Source organism: Fragaria vesca, linkage group LG3 (assembly GCF_000184155.1).
Source record: "Fragaria vesca subsp. vesca linkage group LG3, FraVesHawaii_1.0, whole genome shotgun sequence".
In the NCBI taxonomy this organism is placed as follows: domain Eukaryota; kingdom Viridiplantae; phylum Streptophyta; class Magnoliopsida; order Rosales; family Rosaceae; genus Fragaria; species Fragaria vesca.
Genome location: NC_020493.1, coordinates 6,839,858 through 6,854,442, shown reverse-complemented (window position 1 = coordinate 6,854,442; position 14,585 = coordinate 6,839,858). Strand labels below are relative to the sequence as shown.

At 37.9% G+C, this 14,585-nt stretch overlaps 3 protein-coding genes across 4 annotated transcripts in view; 2 read left to right on the top strand and 1 right to left on the bottom strand.

Annotated features, from left to right (window-relative positions):
- The first annotated feature begins 993 nt into the window (after nucleotides 1-993).
- Nucleotides 994-4,431, top strand: LOC101301949 (zinc finger CCCH domain-containing protein 27-like). Its single transcript, XM_004293754.1, has 6 exons — nucleotides 994-1,180; nucleotides 1,648-1,987; nucleotides 2,177-2,406; nucleotides 2,489-2,776; nucleotides 2,863-4,016; nucleotides 4,130-4,431. Exons 1-6 carry the CDS (start codon nucleotides 1,021-1,023, stop codon nucleotides 4,157-4,159), a joined length of 2,202 nt encoding a protein of 733 aa, XP_004293802.1. The 5' UTR covers nucleotides 994-1,020; the 3' UTR covers nucleotides 4,160-4,431.
- Nucleotides 4,432-9,223: 4,792 nt separating this feature from the next.
- Nucleotides 9,224-10,306, top strand: LOC101296466 (auxin-repressed 12.5 kDa protein-like). Of its 2 annotated transcripts, XM_004293823.1 has the most exons (3): nucleotides 9,224-9,419; nucleotides 9,513-9,714; nucleotides 9,918-10,306. In XM_004293823.1, exons 1-3 carry the CDS (start codon nucleotides 9,317-9,319, stop codon nucleotides 9,955-9,957), a joined length of 345 nt encoding a protein of 114 aa, XP_004293871.1. In that variant the 5' UTR covers nucleotides 9,224-9,316; the 3' UTR covers nucleotides 9,958-10,306. The 2 variants fall into 2 exon arrangements, with proteins under 2 accessions (XP_004293871.1, XP_004293870.1); XM_004293822.1 differs by having other exon boundaries at nucleotides 9,513-10,306.
- Nucleotides 10,307-11,291: 985 nt separating this feature from the next.
- LOC101301856 (putative E3 ubiquitin-protein ligase RING1a-like) overlaps nucleotides 11,292-14,585 on the bottom strand; it is a 4,076-nt gene continuing 782 nt past the window's right edge. Inside the window, exons 2-8 of the mRNA XM_004295505.1 lie at nucleotides 13,524-13,724; nucleotides 13,311-13,431; nucleotides 13,175-13,216; nucleotides 12,359-12,880; nucleotides 11,951-12,058; nucleotides 11,662-11,871; nucleotides 11,292-11,437 (exon numbers count right to left, since the gene is read on the bottom strand). Coding sequence (XP_004295553.1) covers nucleotides 11,396-11,437; nucleotides 11,662-11,871; nucleotides 11,951-12,058; nucleotides 12,359-12,880; nucleotides 13,175-13,216; nucleotides 13,311-13,431; nucleotides 13,524-13,724 — 1,246 coding nt within the window. The 3' untranslated portion in view covers nucleotides 11,292-11,395. The remainder of the gene's footprint in view (nucleotides 11,438-11,661; nucleotides 11,872-11,950; nucleotides 12,059-12,358; nucleotides 12,881-13,174; nucleotides 13,217-13,310; nucleotides 13,432-13,523; nucleotides 13,725-14,585) is intronic.

Here is a 14,585-nt window from a genome sequence, read left to right as displayed (position 1 = left end):
ATGACAATTCCTAAACAAATTTAATCAAATTTTAATCCATTATTATTATTATTCCTAACCGTTCCTATTGAGCATGTACGATTAAAAGCAAAATTAGAAGTTTGGGACTGGGGAGAGAGCATAATGCATTTGCTTCTTCCCTTCTTTTAAGGCTTACAATGAATTGGGCTCTGTGTAATGTATAATAAAGCCCAATATAAATATACTAAGGCCTGGCCCCAAGTGCACAATTGTGCGCCATGGTTATGGTCTTGGTCTTGGTCTTGGTCATACAACTTGTCAGTTTGATTAGATCCAAGTCAGTCTTCAAATAAAAAACAAAGTCAATGCAGAAGAATAAGCAAGTCTTTCTATTATACCAAGTAAACGTTTGGGGAAGAATCACATATTGGAGCTAGCTACATTTCAGAAGTCCTTATGCATCACTAAGTATTCCAAAAATTTTAAATACCATATCACACTTATAAACTCATAAGCATTCTTCTTCAAAAAACTCAACAAATAAACAGTTGAGTGTATTTTTTTTCTCTAACGTCATACAAATACTTCTAACTTTATGTTGAGACGGAAAAATGTCACGACTATAATATAGAAGTTCAATTTTAATAATTTCAAAGTTACTAATACAAACTTATTAACTTCTGCATGATAAACATTCATCAAAACCTAGATTTTATTTCCAAACACAATATCGGTACTTGCCAAAAATTTCAAACTAATCATACCCAAGTAACTCAACAATGCCCATAGACTTAGGCAGTTAATAGTATTTGCTCTTGTCCAAAAAATAAAAATTAGAGTGATTGCATTTGTACTGTATAATAATCCAGGTATAAATACAAGTGAAATACAAATAAATTAAAGGTATTTACGTACAGCTTGTATTCGTAAAAAAGTGGCCAAAACGGAGAAAGACACGAAGGAGTGGCCAACGGAGATCACTGAAGAAAACCAGAGCTCACTTCTCAGCCCTCAGCCACCGTCCTCTCAATCCCAGCTGCCCGTTCGCCGCCGCCAATAATGTCTGACTCCGACGACGACCAATCTCCGGCGCTTGCGCAACTCTCCGACGAAGACGAAGACCCCGAAGAAGTCGAGCAAGTTGACCAGGAACTCGAGGAACAGAGGGATGAAGTTGACATGGATATATCAAATTCGCCGATTCAAGTTCATCATAGAGGTTGTTACTCTGTTACTGACCTTCAATTGAATTTTAATTTTGGAAATCCGGTACTGTTTTTGATTGAGATTACGGTTCAATTTAGCGTAGGCGTTTGTGGATTAGGTGAAATTGGAAATTGCTTAGGAGAGGTAGGTAGTTAAGGTTTAGAGCAATTGGAAATGGATGAACTGTGTGTAGTGTGTGACATGTACTTGGAGGAGTTTCATATGAGGAATCGATATTCAGATGAAATAAAATAGGTAATGTAGGTTTTCGAGCTTCGAGTTTTCGGTTTGATTGTTTCGGCTTTGCAATTGGCAGAGTATTCTACTTGATTAGATATCTCTGCGAGAATGACATAGGTGGTTGTATCAAATATTCAGCTCATGGTTAACTTGATTGACTATGTCTGTCATGGACATTTTGCTGTGAAAGATGACTGCTTTTTCGGCATTTCTTGATTGGATTTTTTTTCTTCTGTCTAGATGAGAGACGAGAAGATATTAAGTATGAGGGACTTGGCGGGCAATGGGGACCAGGCTCTTCTACTTGGGGGAAAGCTGAAGCAAGGCCACCATCTAACATACTTGATATGGCAGAGAGTACGAGTAATTTCAATTTTGCGGGTACTTCAAATGCGGCATTGCGCTTGAAGCCTCAGAAAACTTTTGCTGGTGCTAGAAATGATGCTAGGATTCTTTCAGGAAAGAAAACCTCTACACACCATACCGAATCACAAGATCATGTCAAGAATGGTATCAATTCAAAAGATGAGATGCAACAAGTGGTTCAGTCCACGAACGATGGAAAGCAAATGGAATCGAGGTAAGATTATATCTCAGCCAAATATACTTTTTTTTTTAATTTTTTTTTATCATAAATCCAAAGGCAGTGCTTTTGAGTTTACTTATCATATAGGAAAATTGCTGGCATAACGTCAACAGTATATTTCTTTTGGTGACCAGATGTTTACTTTTTTCATCAAACTGATACCAAATCCTACTAACCTTTTAGGTTTTCCAGATCAGCTGCTTCTGAGAGAGGGACACATATAATGTCTCCTGAGACTAATGATCCAAACAAACGCCCAGCAATTGTCTGCGACTTTTATGCAAAAGGTTGGTGCATTAGAGGTACTTCATGTAGGTTCATCCATACAAAAGATAGTCCAAACAATAGTCATCCACAACCTGAGGGAGATGCTGCTGCTGCAAGTTGCAGTAAAGAAGTGAAGGTTGATGAAGGTATAATTGTTTTTTTTTGGGGATTGATTTCAAATAAGTACGCTCCCATCATTATACTATAGAAAACTTTATTCCCTAACAGGTCTAAGAGTCATTCCTGAGAGATCAAGATTGCCTGGTTTTCATGACCCACTGGCTTCTTCCAGTGGATATAGTTTTCCACTTCCCTCGCATCTAGGAGTCCCCGGACACCATCAGCTTCAATCAGTTCAATATGAGGAGCCAAATGTGGGTGATTCTGCTGATGTGCAGAAATTACACTTGCACAAAGATGATCTAGTATTTCTCACCTCCTATAAGGATGTAGGGAAGGATGATCAGATACGAAATCGTCCTACTGATAAATACAATAATTCCCCTAATAAAAAAGGTAATTTTATGTTTACGAACATTTTTATGATTGAGCATGTATTTTCTATTTCTTTCCTTTTTCAAATGGATCTATTGTGTAATCAGGCAGGTACTCTACAGGAAACACCTCTTCTCATTCAAGCAGTATGGAAGATCTAGCTGGAGTTTGGAGACAGCGTGTGCACGGTGATCATACTTCACCTCTTGTGAGCCATTCCTTGAATACAGGTTCAAATACTCTTATAGCTACTGGATTGTTCCCAAGTAGCCGTATTTCAAATTGGACCGGATTTTCATTGCCCGCAAGTTATTCCAATTTAGATGCACATCCTGTGGGTTCTAGAAAGCTCTTAGACAGCAATAGGGATTATCATGCTTATACTAGACCATCAGCCTTTCTGAAAAGTTCTGAACTGAATACCGTTTCACAGCACTCTGCTGAACTTAAAACAAAAATTTCTTCAAACAATTGGGAGCCATCTGTACCTTTCCGACCATCTTGTATTCTTCCCTCTGCTTTTCTATCATTTTCAGCACAGCAGTATGACCCTCTTCGTAGTAGAATTGAGTTACCGAAGTTAGCAAACAACTCCTTTGAAGCTTCTTTCTACTCTGAAGGGGCAACTGCTGGGAAAAGGCTGCATCAGAAGGTACTTCCAGAAACTGTCGGTGGGACTCGGCCCCCAGCTTGCGATGCTGATACAAACTCTATGTCTTCTCATAATACATATCAGGAGAAGGTATTAGATAACAGCTGCTACACACGTGACCCTACTTCACCTGTAACTGAAACAGAGACAGTGGGGATTTCTGTTGTCTACCAAAATGGAACCTTGACTAAAGACGAGAATCCAATGGGCCACTCTCAAGTCAAAGGTAGTACAAATCCAAACAAAATCAGTATCTGTGGTGATTCTAGACATCAAAGTGATGGTTCTTCTAGTCACCAAAGGGACATAAAAGTAGATAAATTTAGAGAAAATAATGAAGTGGAAGGTGAACATTTAACAGATGGGGATGTACAACAAGAGTCAAAAGAAATGAAGCAATTCCGGGGTGCTCTTATAGAATTAGTGAAAGAGTTGTTAAAACCAAAATGGCGTGAAGGTAGTCTCAGCAAGGATGCACACAACAAGATAGTTAAGAAAGCCGTAGACAAGATTCTTAGTGCTTTTCAGCCCCAACAAATTCCACCTACTCTAGAAGCAGTTACACAATACCTGTCTGCTTGCCGTCCAAAAATATCAAAGCTTGTTGAGGTTAGGAATTTTTCTCTTTATATGCGTGAGAATGTTAGGACGCAGTTATGCAGGTCCTATGTTACCGATGTAATTATTTTCTGGAATCTGACAATTACTTCTTTCATTTGCAGGGATATATTGAGAGATATGGCAAGTCCTGAGATGTTAGGCCAAGTGCGTTTTCTTTTGCACAGTTTCATACTCATTTTACTAACTGGAGGTGATGGACAGTTTGTTAAAGATCCCATATTTTTTTCTTTTTGTTTAAACATATGTAGAATTGAGTTATTGTGGAAAGTTAGTTTTCTTAGATGTATTGCTGATAGATTAGCTCTGTTACTATTCATATCATCGATCCTGTGGTTAAATGTAGTTCTGACTAGTTGTGTGGTGTAACCAAAGTTATGTATTGTTTCTTTTTTATGCAAGGAAGATACACTTAGGAATTCGATTTCGGTTTATGCATGAGTGCTGGGTTTAGTTTATTGAGACCAGTCTTGTTATTTCATTGCTTTTATTCTTCAGTGCCGTGGGTGACAAGGTTAGAGAATGTTTTGGTGTGGGTGAATTTGATAAACTGCTAGGGGGCTTCATCATATTTTGAGATAATTGTAGTATGCATGAGAGTTTTCACTTCAGCTTTCCATAGGATAGCACAGATGCGACTGATCAGTTTTTGACAATTACGGTATAATTTGCATTTACTGTTTCGAATTTCCTTTTATTATAATAAGAAACAAAAAAAATAAGAAACAGAAAAGAGTGGTAACAAAAAAGAAAAACTTTGTGTTTCTGATTTTGACTTGGTGTATTTTCAAGTTCACTTCCGAATTTTCGTTTAAGGTCATACAATCTATAATTGGGGGTTTTCAGATTCTTCATACAGTAATATGTTTCATTAATCATCATTTGGATGTAGTTGTGAATTGAGTTACACACTCATTTTTCTAAGACATGCTGCCAATTCATAATTCTGGTAATTTTACTCCTGCTTGTTGTAAACTGTTTCGGAAGTTTATTGTTTGCTTACAACACTTTGGGTTGCAGAATTATTTGCTTTACAGGTTGAGCTTGTGATGTAACGGTTTTCAGTAATGTAAATAGAAATTAACTTAGCAATGTTCTTCACAAGCCTTTTTTCTTCTTTCTCTAGCAAGACTTTGTCTTGTGTAGATGAATGACTCCTCGCTTGAGTTCTGCACAACTTTTTAGTAAGGTTGACTTGATCTATATACTATTTTTGATTACTCCTTTTCAAATAATGTAGTACATATTTCTATTTTTGTCTGTAGCTAGTAATATTGCAGTGCTAACATCATATGGACTTGCTTTTACTTTGGTTCCTTGCACCACTATTTTTAGCAATTCATCTACATTATGTTGGTGCTTTTGGTGACAGAAGTTAGTTCTGAGCTTTGTAAATACATAAGGGATTGTTGTTGAGGTATGATATATAGATTGATAGTTGCTAGTAAATTATGATCAATTAATAGCAGCTGTTTTCCATCTTCATGTTCTCTATAACTAGTTTTATAGGACTTTGTGTAAGCTTTGTGATCAATGTCAAAGTTTCCCTGATGGCCTTAGTTTCAAATCAGTTTACTCGCATATTTCAAAGAATATAGGGTAAAGGAACTGCTCAGCTTCAGGACATTAGAGGTCAACATTGAGAAGCCACCATCCTCTAAGATGTTGGACTAGTATAGGAGGTCTGCTATCAATTTCAGGTGATGCTGTGTGTGCTTAATTTACTTTTGAGTTTTAGTTCATTTGATGGGGTTGGTTCCAAGTAGATGGGACTTGAGCCTGATACTTGTTTAAGATCAAGATGCAGTTGTGTGACAACTTGTGAAAAGAACAGAAATCCATGTCAATGTTGGTAATTGAAGTGCCTCAGGTTGTATTGAGGCCTCACTTTCAACTTCCAAAATGTTACTTATTCGTCTCAACAAATAGAAATAGACTTTTGATTTTGCCAAAATATAAAGAATTGAAAAGGAAAAGGATCCTCATGTCAATATAGCTTCCCCTTTGCTTGGTATTCTATTTGCTCTCCGGGCTGGCTTAACAGCTTGGGTTTCCTTGCAAGGGAAGAAAAATGACTTGAATAATTTCTGGCCAAACCATGAGCTTTGCACAGCATGCTCCTTGTCTTGGTTAGTATGCTCTGGATATGGTTTTGCAGATGCTTGGGTGCCACTGGTACTGGTTGCTCTTACTGAAGCTTTCCTGCGTTGCTGCTTGCTGACAGTATGCTGTGTTGGTTGAAGTTTGATCGGTTGTGGTACAATCTGACCGTTTGAGATTAACAGGTCAGCTGGGGAATGCTTGATTGGATCACAAACAAAGGACTCTTCTACAGTGCTAAACTCAAACTCTGTGCTTTGTTTGTGAATTCGATTGGCTTTGTTACATTGAAGTGACTTGGCTTGCTGGTCCTGAATGCACACAAGGCCAGCAAATGAAAAGGAATCAGTTGAACTCTTATCAGCTGCAACATCTATAGAAATCTTGTTTTGACGGGATGCCATTGTTTTGATGGTGCATTCTGGTTTCAAGCTTCCAGGTCTTTATATACCGAGCTCTGAACTGGGGGTGAGTATGGATAATTGGATATAGTTATTTGCTTTGTCTTTGCTTGTTTGTCTGCTTTGAATTTCTTTGTTGCCGTGTTTTAGTCTTTGATCACCGTTCTGATTCCCTTGCTTTGGAGGTATAGGCAGTTTGATTATAACGAAATCAGATAATGGAGAATATTACAGATAATCAGAAGTTATTCAATGTCTAATGCCAGGCCAGCTGTATTTTTAAAATGCTGAGACATAGTAGTACTATGATTCCTAGTTTCGAAATTTAAAAACAGATTCTGAGATAGAATATAAACAGCCATGTCTTGGTCATAGCAGGCAACTCATCTTTATATGATATTTATATTGTTGGGGATGATACCAAAGAATTGCCTGGACTTAAATTGTAAAAAACTTGGGATGACTTGGATGGATTGTTGGGTGAGTACTTAGTAGTGTACCTTATGGTTCTGGTGTTGCCGAATGCTGCCGCCTGCTGAATATGTTGTTTGTTCACAAAGTTTGAAATGGATTCCAGATTCTATGGAAATTTGTCTGATGCTTTTGAGCTCATTATGTATTTTATTGCTTGGTCACAAAACTTAGCTTTTGGTAGCTGATCCTAACGAGGCTGACCTGTTAAATCATACTAGCTGAAAGTGAATTGATTATGACATTGGTGATTGAGTTGTGCTCGAGCACTAAACAAGTTAAGTAATCTCCCTATCTCTGTTACAAGCTTGTATTCTTTGGTTGTGTACTAACCAATGTCACTGTCATATTGATCCGGCTTAAGATGTTACTGATGCTTATGGGCGGTGAAGGTGGATATTCCAAAGGTAAGGTTGTTATACAATACCGAAGAGTATACATTCTATGCCTAAACTCCCAATTTTTTTTTTTAATTTTTTGGTGACGAGAAAAACCATTGTGGTTCTTTCCTCCCATCATGTATGGTGTCCTAATATTGGTGTTATTCACCTGGAAAAATTCGAACCAAGAACGTTTGAACTAGCTGTGTTCTTGACTGGAGAGAATGAATCAACTACGGATTTTGAGAAACAAATACTATCCAACAAAGAAAATGAGGGAGAAATGTCCATCTGCTAAAATTGTTGGCGTGACCGCAACAGAGAGTCCACGGCCCACTGAGAACCTTGACGGGCGAAGGCGCACTGCAATATCAGGGGTGGGGCCCATCTCAATGCATGCAATGCCTAAGGCCCATATTTCTTTTTGATCCCACGGCCCAGTTCACTTACCACGACTACTATATGTTAGTTTTGTTTTTATTTCTTATAGGTTAGCTCACTTAGCTGGAAGGTCAGTCTCACGTTTATTATAGGAATAATAAAGTTTTGTATCGGGAAAAACTCAATATACATGAAGCCCGAGCTACATAACTAGGTTCTAAAAATCGGTCTGGGCGGCCGCCTAGACGCTCGACGATGGCTGCCCGTCTCGATTTCAAGCAAATCGTGTGGTCTGGGCGGCTGTCCGATTTTCGATTGATTACTCGGGCTGGGCGGCGATTACTCAGGCTAGGCGGCGATTACTCGGGTTGGGCGGGTGGGCGGGTTGGCGGGACGAGATTCTCTCAACTGGAAATCGTCTTCGATATTGTCCACGTCCATGAGAGATAGGAACCTTTGGAGCCTGAGTTGAAGACGATAGAGAAGAAGATGAAGGGAACAGAATAAGGAGACGTGGGTTTTTAGTTCTTTATGATAATTGAGATGAGGTTATCTATTACATTAGGCTTAATCTAATTGGGTCTGGAAAGATATTGACTTTACTGATGGGTATTCTTTTAATAGCTTTTACACAAATTAATCCAATAATTGTTATCCGTTTTTCTAAGGACAAGGTTTAGGATATAGTTTATTAGGTGATTAAAAATTATTTAATATTATATTAAATGATTATTTAAGTAAATAATTGCTTGTTATAATAATTATATGCATTATTTATATAATTATCTATTATTAAAAATAAAATATTTATACAAAAATATAAATCCGATTAATCCCCGATTAATCTTTTGGGCGCTATCCGCCCGACTAACGCCTAACATTTTTTAAAACCTTGTACCTAAGAAAGCCTATAACATCATGAATCAATATCATGCAAAATCGTTTAAAGAAAACGTCTGATTCCAACTCTGTCCATAGGAGTTGAATTCAGAATCCGGAGAATCTGAATTTAATTCTTTCTTTTATTATTTTCGTTCATTCTAAACGATGTTAAAAAAATTTAGGACATGAGACTTAATATCTAGAGCAGTGTCACACTTATACCAAAGTAGGGAACCAACGTGTCACTATTAATCACATGTCTCCCATCATTCTGGGCCCTTCTTGCTCTACGGAATAGGACAAGTATTCATATAGTAAGGGTACACTTGTGAACCAAGCCTCGTCTCACTAAATTTCTCTATGAATTATCTTTACATAGCGGGACCCCAGTTTACCAAGTCTTCATCCTTATCCATGTTTTCCTCCTTTTTCCACTCTCCAAATTATCCTACAACCAGTCGTAGAATTAGGAATTACCACCCTGAGGTTGAAACTAAAGACACTTGGAAGTAGCAGAACGGTGAAGAACCCCATTATCAAATCAGTAACTTTCTAATAGTAAACCCCAAGATATTTTTAGCTACCAAGCTCTCTTATATATACAACCATCCAGGAAAGACCCAGAACACACTAAAAAGGAAGAGATCGAGAAAGAAAGAAAGAGTTCAGAGCAAAGATGGTTCTGCTAGACAAGCTTTGGGATGACATAGTAGCTGGACCTCAGCCTGAACGTGGTCTCGGCATGCTCAGGAAGGTCCCTCAGCCCTTGAACCTCAAAGGTTAGTGTGTGCTTCATATTCTTAAAGTCGATCGTTGATTTGCTTTGTGGCTGGGTTTTGATGATTAATTATATCTGATGCGTGGTGGTGTAGATGAGGGAGAGTCGAGCAAGATCACGATGCCGACGACGCCAACGACGCCGACGACGCCGGTGACCCCAACAACGCCGATATCGGCGCGCAAGGACAACGTATGGAGGAGTGTGTTCCACCCAGGTAGCAACCTGTCTAGCAAGACGATGGGAAACCAGGTGTTTGATAGCCCACAGCCAAACTCTCCCACTGTCTATGACTGGTACGTATCACGGTCGATCACTTCCATAGTTCCATCCATGCAAACTAACATGTAGATCTATGCACTAGTTTATGGTTGAAGATCTTGATCGATCTGGTGTTCAACGCCTTTGATCTGGCTGTTGGGTTCAGATGTGTACCATATTTTGATCCAACGTTGTAGGTTTTGGCTTACTGATCGGATTTCTTATTTGATCATTACAGGATGTACAGTGGAGAGACGAGGAGCAAGCATCATCGTTAAGGTGACAAGCTAGCGACAAGTGATGAGGATCTATCGAGGGTTGCATGTAAATAGTGTCGTTTTTCATTTCAGTGTATGCCACGTTGTTGGTTTCGGTGGAGTTTTGTGAATAGGGTTCGTCGTTTTTCATTTCCAACTATCTAAACAGGCTTTGGTTTTGTGTTAAAGCACTTAAGCTCAGTGCCTAATGAAGAGTATGTTGTTGTAGTTGAGCTAGCTACTACACTACTTTTACCTTGCCATATATGATATATGGTTGATTGGTCTTGTGTAAAAGCCAGATTTACCGTGGTTTAGGGTGATAATCTGCTCTAGTAACTTCGTTATTCAATAAAATAATGTCTTTTTGTATCATTCCATGTTCATTTGAGTAGTTTACTAACGATCTGATTAGTAAGTGGGTTTAAGTTAACCTTATCTATTGCAATTATTATCATGTTAAGACAAAGTAGCTGATCCAAAGGGGATCCATATCAGGACCCGCATTTGAATGGATAAGGTTCGATTCGCAACCCACGTGGCAGTTGGTGAGTGGGACCACACTGTGAAAGAGACGATTACATTATTCTAATCATAATCAATAATGGGTTGGGAACTTGGACTTTTAAAACTATGCATAATTGAGAGCGAATTTTACGTATCAAAATACAAAATACACTTGTAGCATCGTTTAAGTCATCTAGTTAGAGGTGCAAAGTTAGAATGAGGATGGGAAACTCTCAATTTTTTCCTATAGTTTTTTCATTTTTGATCCGTTTAGATTAAGCGCTCATAATTTCTTCGATCTCGGATTTTCACGTCCCGTGTTTATAACACTTACACTAGTTTTTTGAGTTTGTAATGTTGTTGACGGCGTTTTCATATATACATAATCACGTGAATAGGATCAAACAAAATGTTAAGCTTGCATATTAGATGTTCGGTTCATTTACACCTCACTGCACTATTGACTGCAGTGTGTACAAGAATTTTCGAGCATAATAATATAGGGCAATTATAGCTGAAACTTGAAATGAAGTGCCAAAGTCTTATTGATGATGTAACTAATCTATACTGGATTGAGATATGATTAGTTTTTTAATATCCGTAATTTGTGAATTTTGATTATACACATTTAATCTATGCGACGTGAATAGGTAACATTGGATGATGCCATGAGAGATTTTGTAGAGCCTTGGGTGCAAAGTGCCAAAAAGGGATAGTCAAACAAGGCAGCCATAAGATTAAATAGATTAATTTCACAACTGACCCGGGTACTTATAACCTATAACACAATTAACAGTTGTAATAAGCTTAGAAGATGTCTGCTTCTAAGTTGCCCGTTCTAAGAGTACTTGGGGAGCTCCAAAGACTGACCTGATGGCTCTCCATTGCCTAATGCTTGCTATATATATATCTAGTCAAAAATTAAAATAGATTTGCTACCAGAAACTTGTCTTCAGCCACGGTTTAAGTTCCACTTCTTCTGATATGCCAAAAGCTGCAGAATGACACACATTAAGGGATCATCAACCTAGGTTGAATGTAGTTGTGTGAATATACATATACATGTGAGTGTGTGGGCGCGAATTGGAAAAAGGGATTACTGATGAATTGGAAAAAGGGAGGTAAAGTGAAGAACATGATCATAAAGACAAGTATCAGATCTAGAAGTTATGAAAACCTGAAGTCCAAACCTCCTAAAGTGAAGATAAAGGTGCTCACCAGATGGCCACGAGTGAGATGACGCGCTTGAACTTCTGCCAATGATTCATCGTCTCTTAACAGAAGAAGTGTGTTATTGCTTGAATCTAAAACACCAGAAGTAGAAACCAGAGCATCTGTAGGGTCTGATGGGCTAACTTTGGCTTGTACTTCCTTTATTAAGTATATTTCCACTTCATCAGGTTGCAGTGCAGTTTGCTCAGCAACATACTGTAAGATATTAGAGGCTTAGCAGAATTAAAAACGGTATCAATTGAAAACACAGTTAGTGAAAGATTGGTGGTGTTACCTGACATAGTTGTCCAACTGACAGGGTGGGCCTGCAGCAAAGATACCGCCTCTGCAAACTAGGTATTCTTTGTTCATCAAAAGAAACCAGTAGGAGGTGGATATCCAACTGATATTTTGAAGACAAAAAAAAAAAAAAAAAACCTATGTGAAATCATTGATCCAATTGTCTATTAAGATGCAGAATGCCGCATAATTTTTGAAAAACACACTCATATATAGTTTGTGTCAGAAGAATGGCCTCATAACCTGAGCAGTTTGTGTCAAAAACTTAAAATATCTATTTAAAAAATAAAATTAGTCTTTGGTAATATAGAATATGGGATTTCAGACAGTCAATTCCGTCTGCCATTTTCAGATGTCAAAAGGAAACTCATAGTAGACTGTTGCAGCCTAAACTCAAACTTACCCCTTTATCATTAGCTTCCAAGTTGCGGAGATAATCCACCAACTTAGAAATGCGGCTCCTGGCATTCTTACCATTGGCACCACTAGAACTTCCATATCTTGTATGACTACGCAAGCCACCTTTACCCCATGCAAGCCTTTCTGGACTGCCAACAAACCCCACAGATGAACCCATAACTTCTCTATTTACCTCATAATCATTTTCATAATCACCATCTGCATTCGCAGTTGCTGGTGAACGCTGATAATATCGAGCTCCTGTCCATCTTTTGGGTCTTTTTGGTCTTGGTTCTGTGCGCTCATCAGAAGATGAATCTTTCCCTCCATCATTACCATTTGCCTCCTCATTATCATCAGATCCTTGAATTTCAACAGCATTTTTATTATTCCTTCTCCGCCTCAAATTTTTGTAGTTACCTTGGGATTTCCTCATAAATGCAGCGGCAGTGGCTTTTGCTGTAGTTCGCTTCCTACCAAGTGCTTCGGATTGTCGTCGAAATGTCTGGGCAATGGAAGCTTGGATCTGTTTAAATAAAATTTTGATCAAGGCCCTAAAGCAACAAAATGGAAACAGAAAGAAGTGTATATGCAGATTTGGTGAACCCTAATACCTGAATGAGGAAGAAGTATAACACTAGAATACCTTTTAAAAAAGGCAACAGACAAAAATATAATGAATTTCAATGTCATCAGTTTCACAAGAAATATAGAACAGCTTCTTTTATCTTTTTTTTTTTTTTTTAAAAAAAAAGAAGGTTTATTTGGCAGTAAGAATCGCAAAACATTGCAAGCATAGCAAACACTTGAAATCTTTCACCTGCTTATTGCGAGCCTTCTCTTCTTCATGAAAAGCTAATTCCTACATAAGATGTTAAACAGTCAGTGCTGCCATTTTAAATGTAGCTTAGAAACAAAATGTACAGCCCAGATGTAGTAGATCAACATCATAGTACCTCTTCCTCATACTTGTCAATATCTGGATATATAGCTGCAATTAAGGCATCATACTTTGGGTCATCTCTCAAAGAGCGACGACTCGCACAATGTGTGCGGCATGCAGGGCATTCATTGTTCCTGCAGAAAGAGATAATACAGTCTAGCTATGGGAACGAGATATTGACAGCTGAAATTTCTGGCATATTTTTTAAACAAAAATATTAACATACCCAAGCCGCATGGACTTGTCAATGCATTCCCTGCAGAAGCGGTGCAGGCATTCCATCACTGTTCTTGTTTTCCTAATGATCCCTACACAAACAAAAGGGTCAATGACTTTTCTAATTATAATAATTTTAAGAGAGGTAGGGGGAAGGTATGGCACAAAAGTACTTATTGCAGCAAATAATAAGAAAACTATGTAGACATGGCTACAGCAAATAAAAGTCGAACCTGCACCCACACTTCACTATTAACTATACCATATGGGAGGGCGATTACCATAACACATGGGTGTAAAAGGGACAGATGAGTTTACATAATCACATTTAATAAGCAAACTATTAAACGAAAACTCTAATGTCAAGCATTTTTGAATACCAAAGCTCTATATCACTGATTCTCTTAACATGAATCTACATGGATATGAAACATCGATTTATACCACCTCAGCATGGGTCTAGATTGAAGATACCCATGGAGAAGGACTTAAGGTAATACATGTATACGGAACAGACAAATGTGAGAAATGTGCAAACACCCAACAGTCACAGAAACAAGAGAATCAGTGAATCAACCCGTCAAAGAGGCTCCAAATCTTTACCGTAAGCAGTTATAGAAAAGAAAGGATATAAAAGCTCTAAGGCTTCTTATAAATAAACTGACGTGATCAGTCGATATGAAGTCCTTTTTTTTTAATGAAATTACTTCTGCTGTTAAATCTTCTCAGTCAACTGTTTGTGCAGCTGAGCTGAGTTTATATAAAGGTGAATATAACAAGTTATGAGCTTTCATTATGAAAGCTGACTCTGCATTTAAACAGAGTAATTCAGTCAAAGCATATAGCAAATTGAAAACAAAATATAATAACGACTTCATGGCTTGCATCAAATTTCTAAGTGTATCAGTTCATAATCACAAAAGCATACAATACAGCTAACCACAAAAGCATGCAACACCTCATGATGCTCTATAATGTAAAATATCAACCTTCTTATATCAATGACTTTCATTTTTATGCTGGTAGCCAATGACAAATACCTTTTCTTTTCTTTTTTTCTTTTTTCTTTTTT

What these genes read in the sequence shown, in the direction of transcription:
- LOC101301949 (XM_004293754.1), top strand. Translation starts at nt 1,021, where the DNA reads ATGTCTGACTCCGACGACGACCAATCTCCGGCGCTTGCGCAACTCTCC. An exon ending in GATTCAAGTTCATCATAGAG is followed by an intron (nt 1,181 to 1,647) that starts GTTGTTACTCTG and finishes TCTTCTGTCTAG; the next exon opens with ATGAGAGACGAGAAGATATT. An exon ending in GGAAAGCAAATGGAATCGAG is followed by an intron (nt 1,988 to 2,176) that starts GTAAGATTATAT and finishes CTAACCTTTTAG; the next exon opens with GTTTTCCAGATCAGCTGCTT.
- LOC101296466 (XM_004293822.1), top strand. Translation starts at nt 9,317, where the DNA reads ATGGTTCTGCTAGACAAGCTTTGGGATGACATAGTAGCTGGACCTCAG. An exon ending in TCAGCCCTTGAACCTCAAAG is followed by an intron (nt 9,420 to 9,512) that starts GTTAGTGTGTGC and finishes GTGGTGGTGTAG; the next exon opens with ATGAGGGAGAGTCGAGCAAG.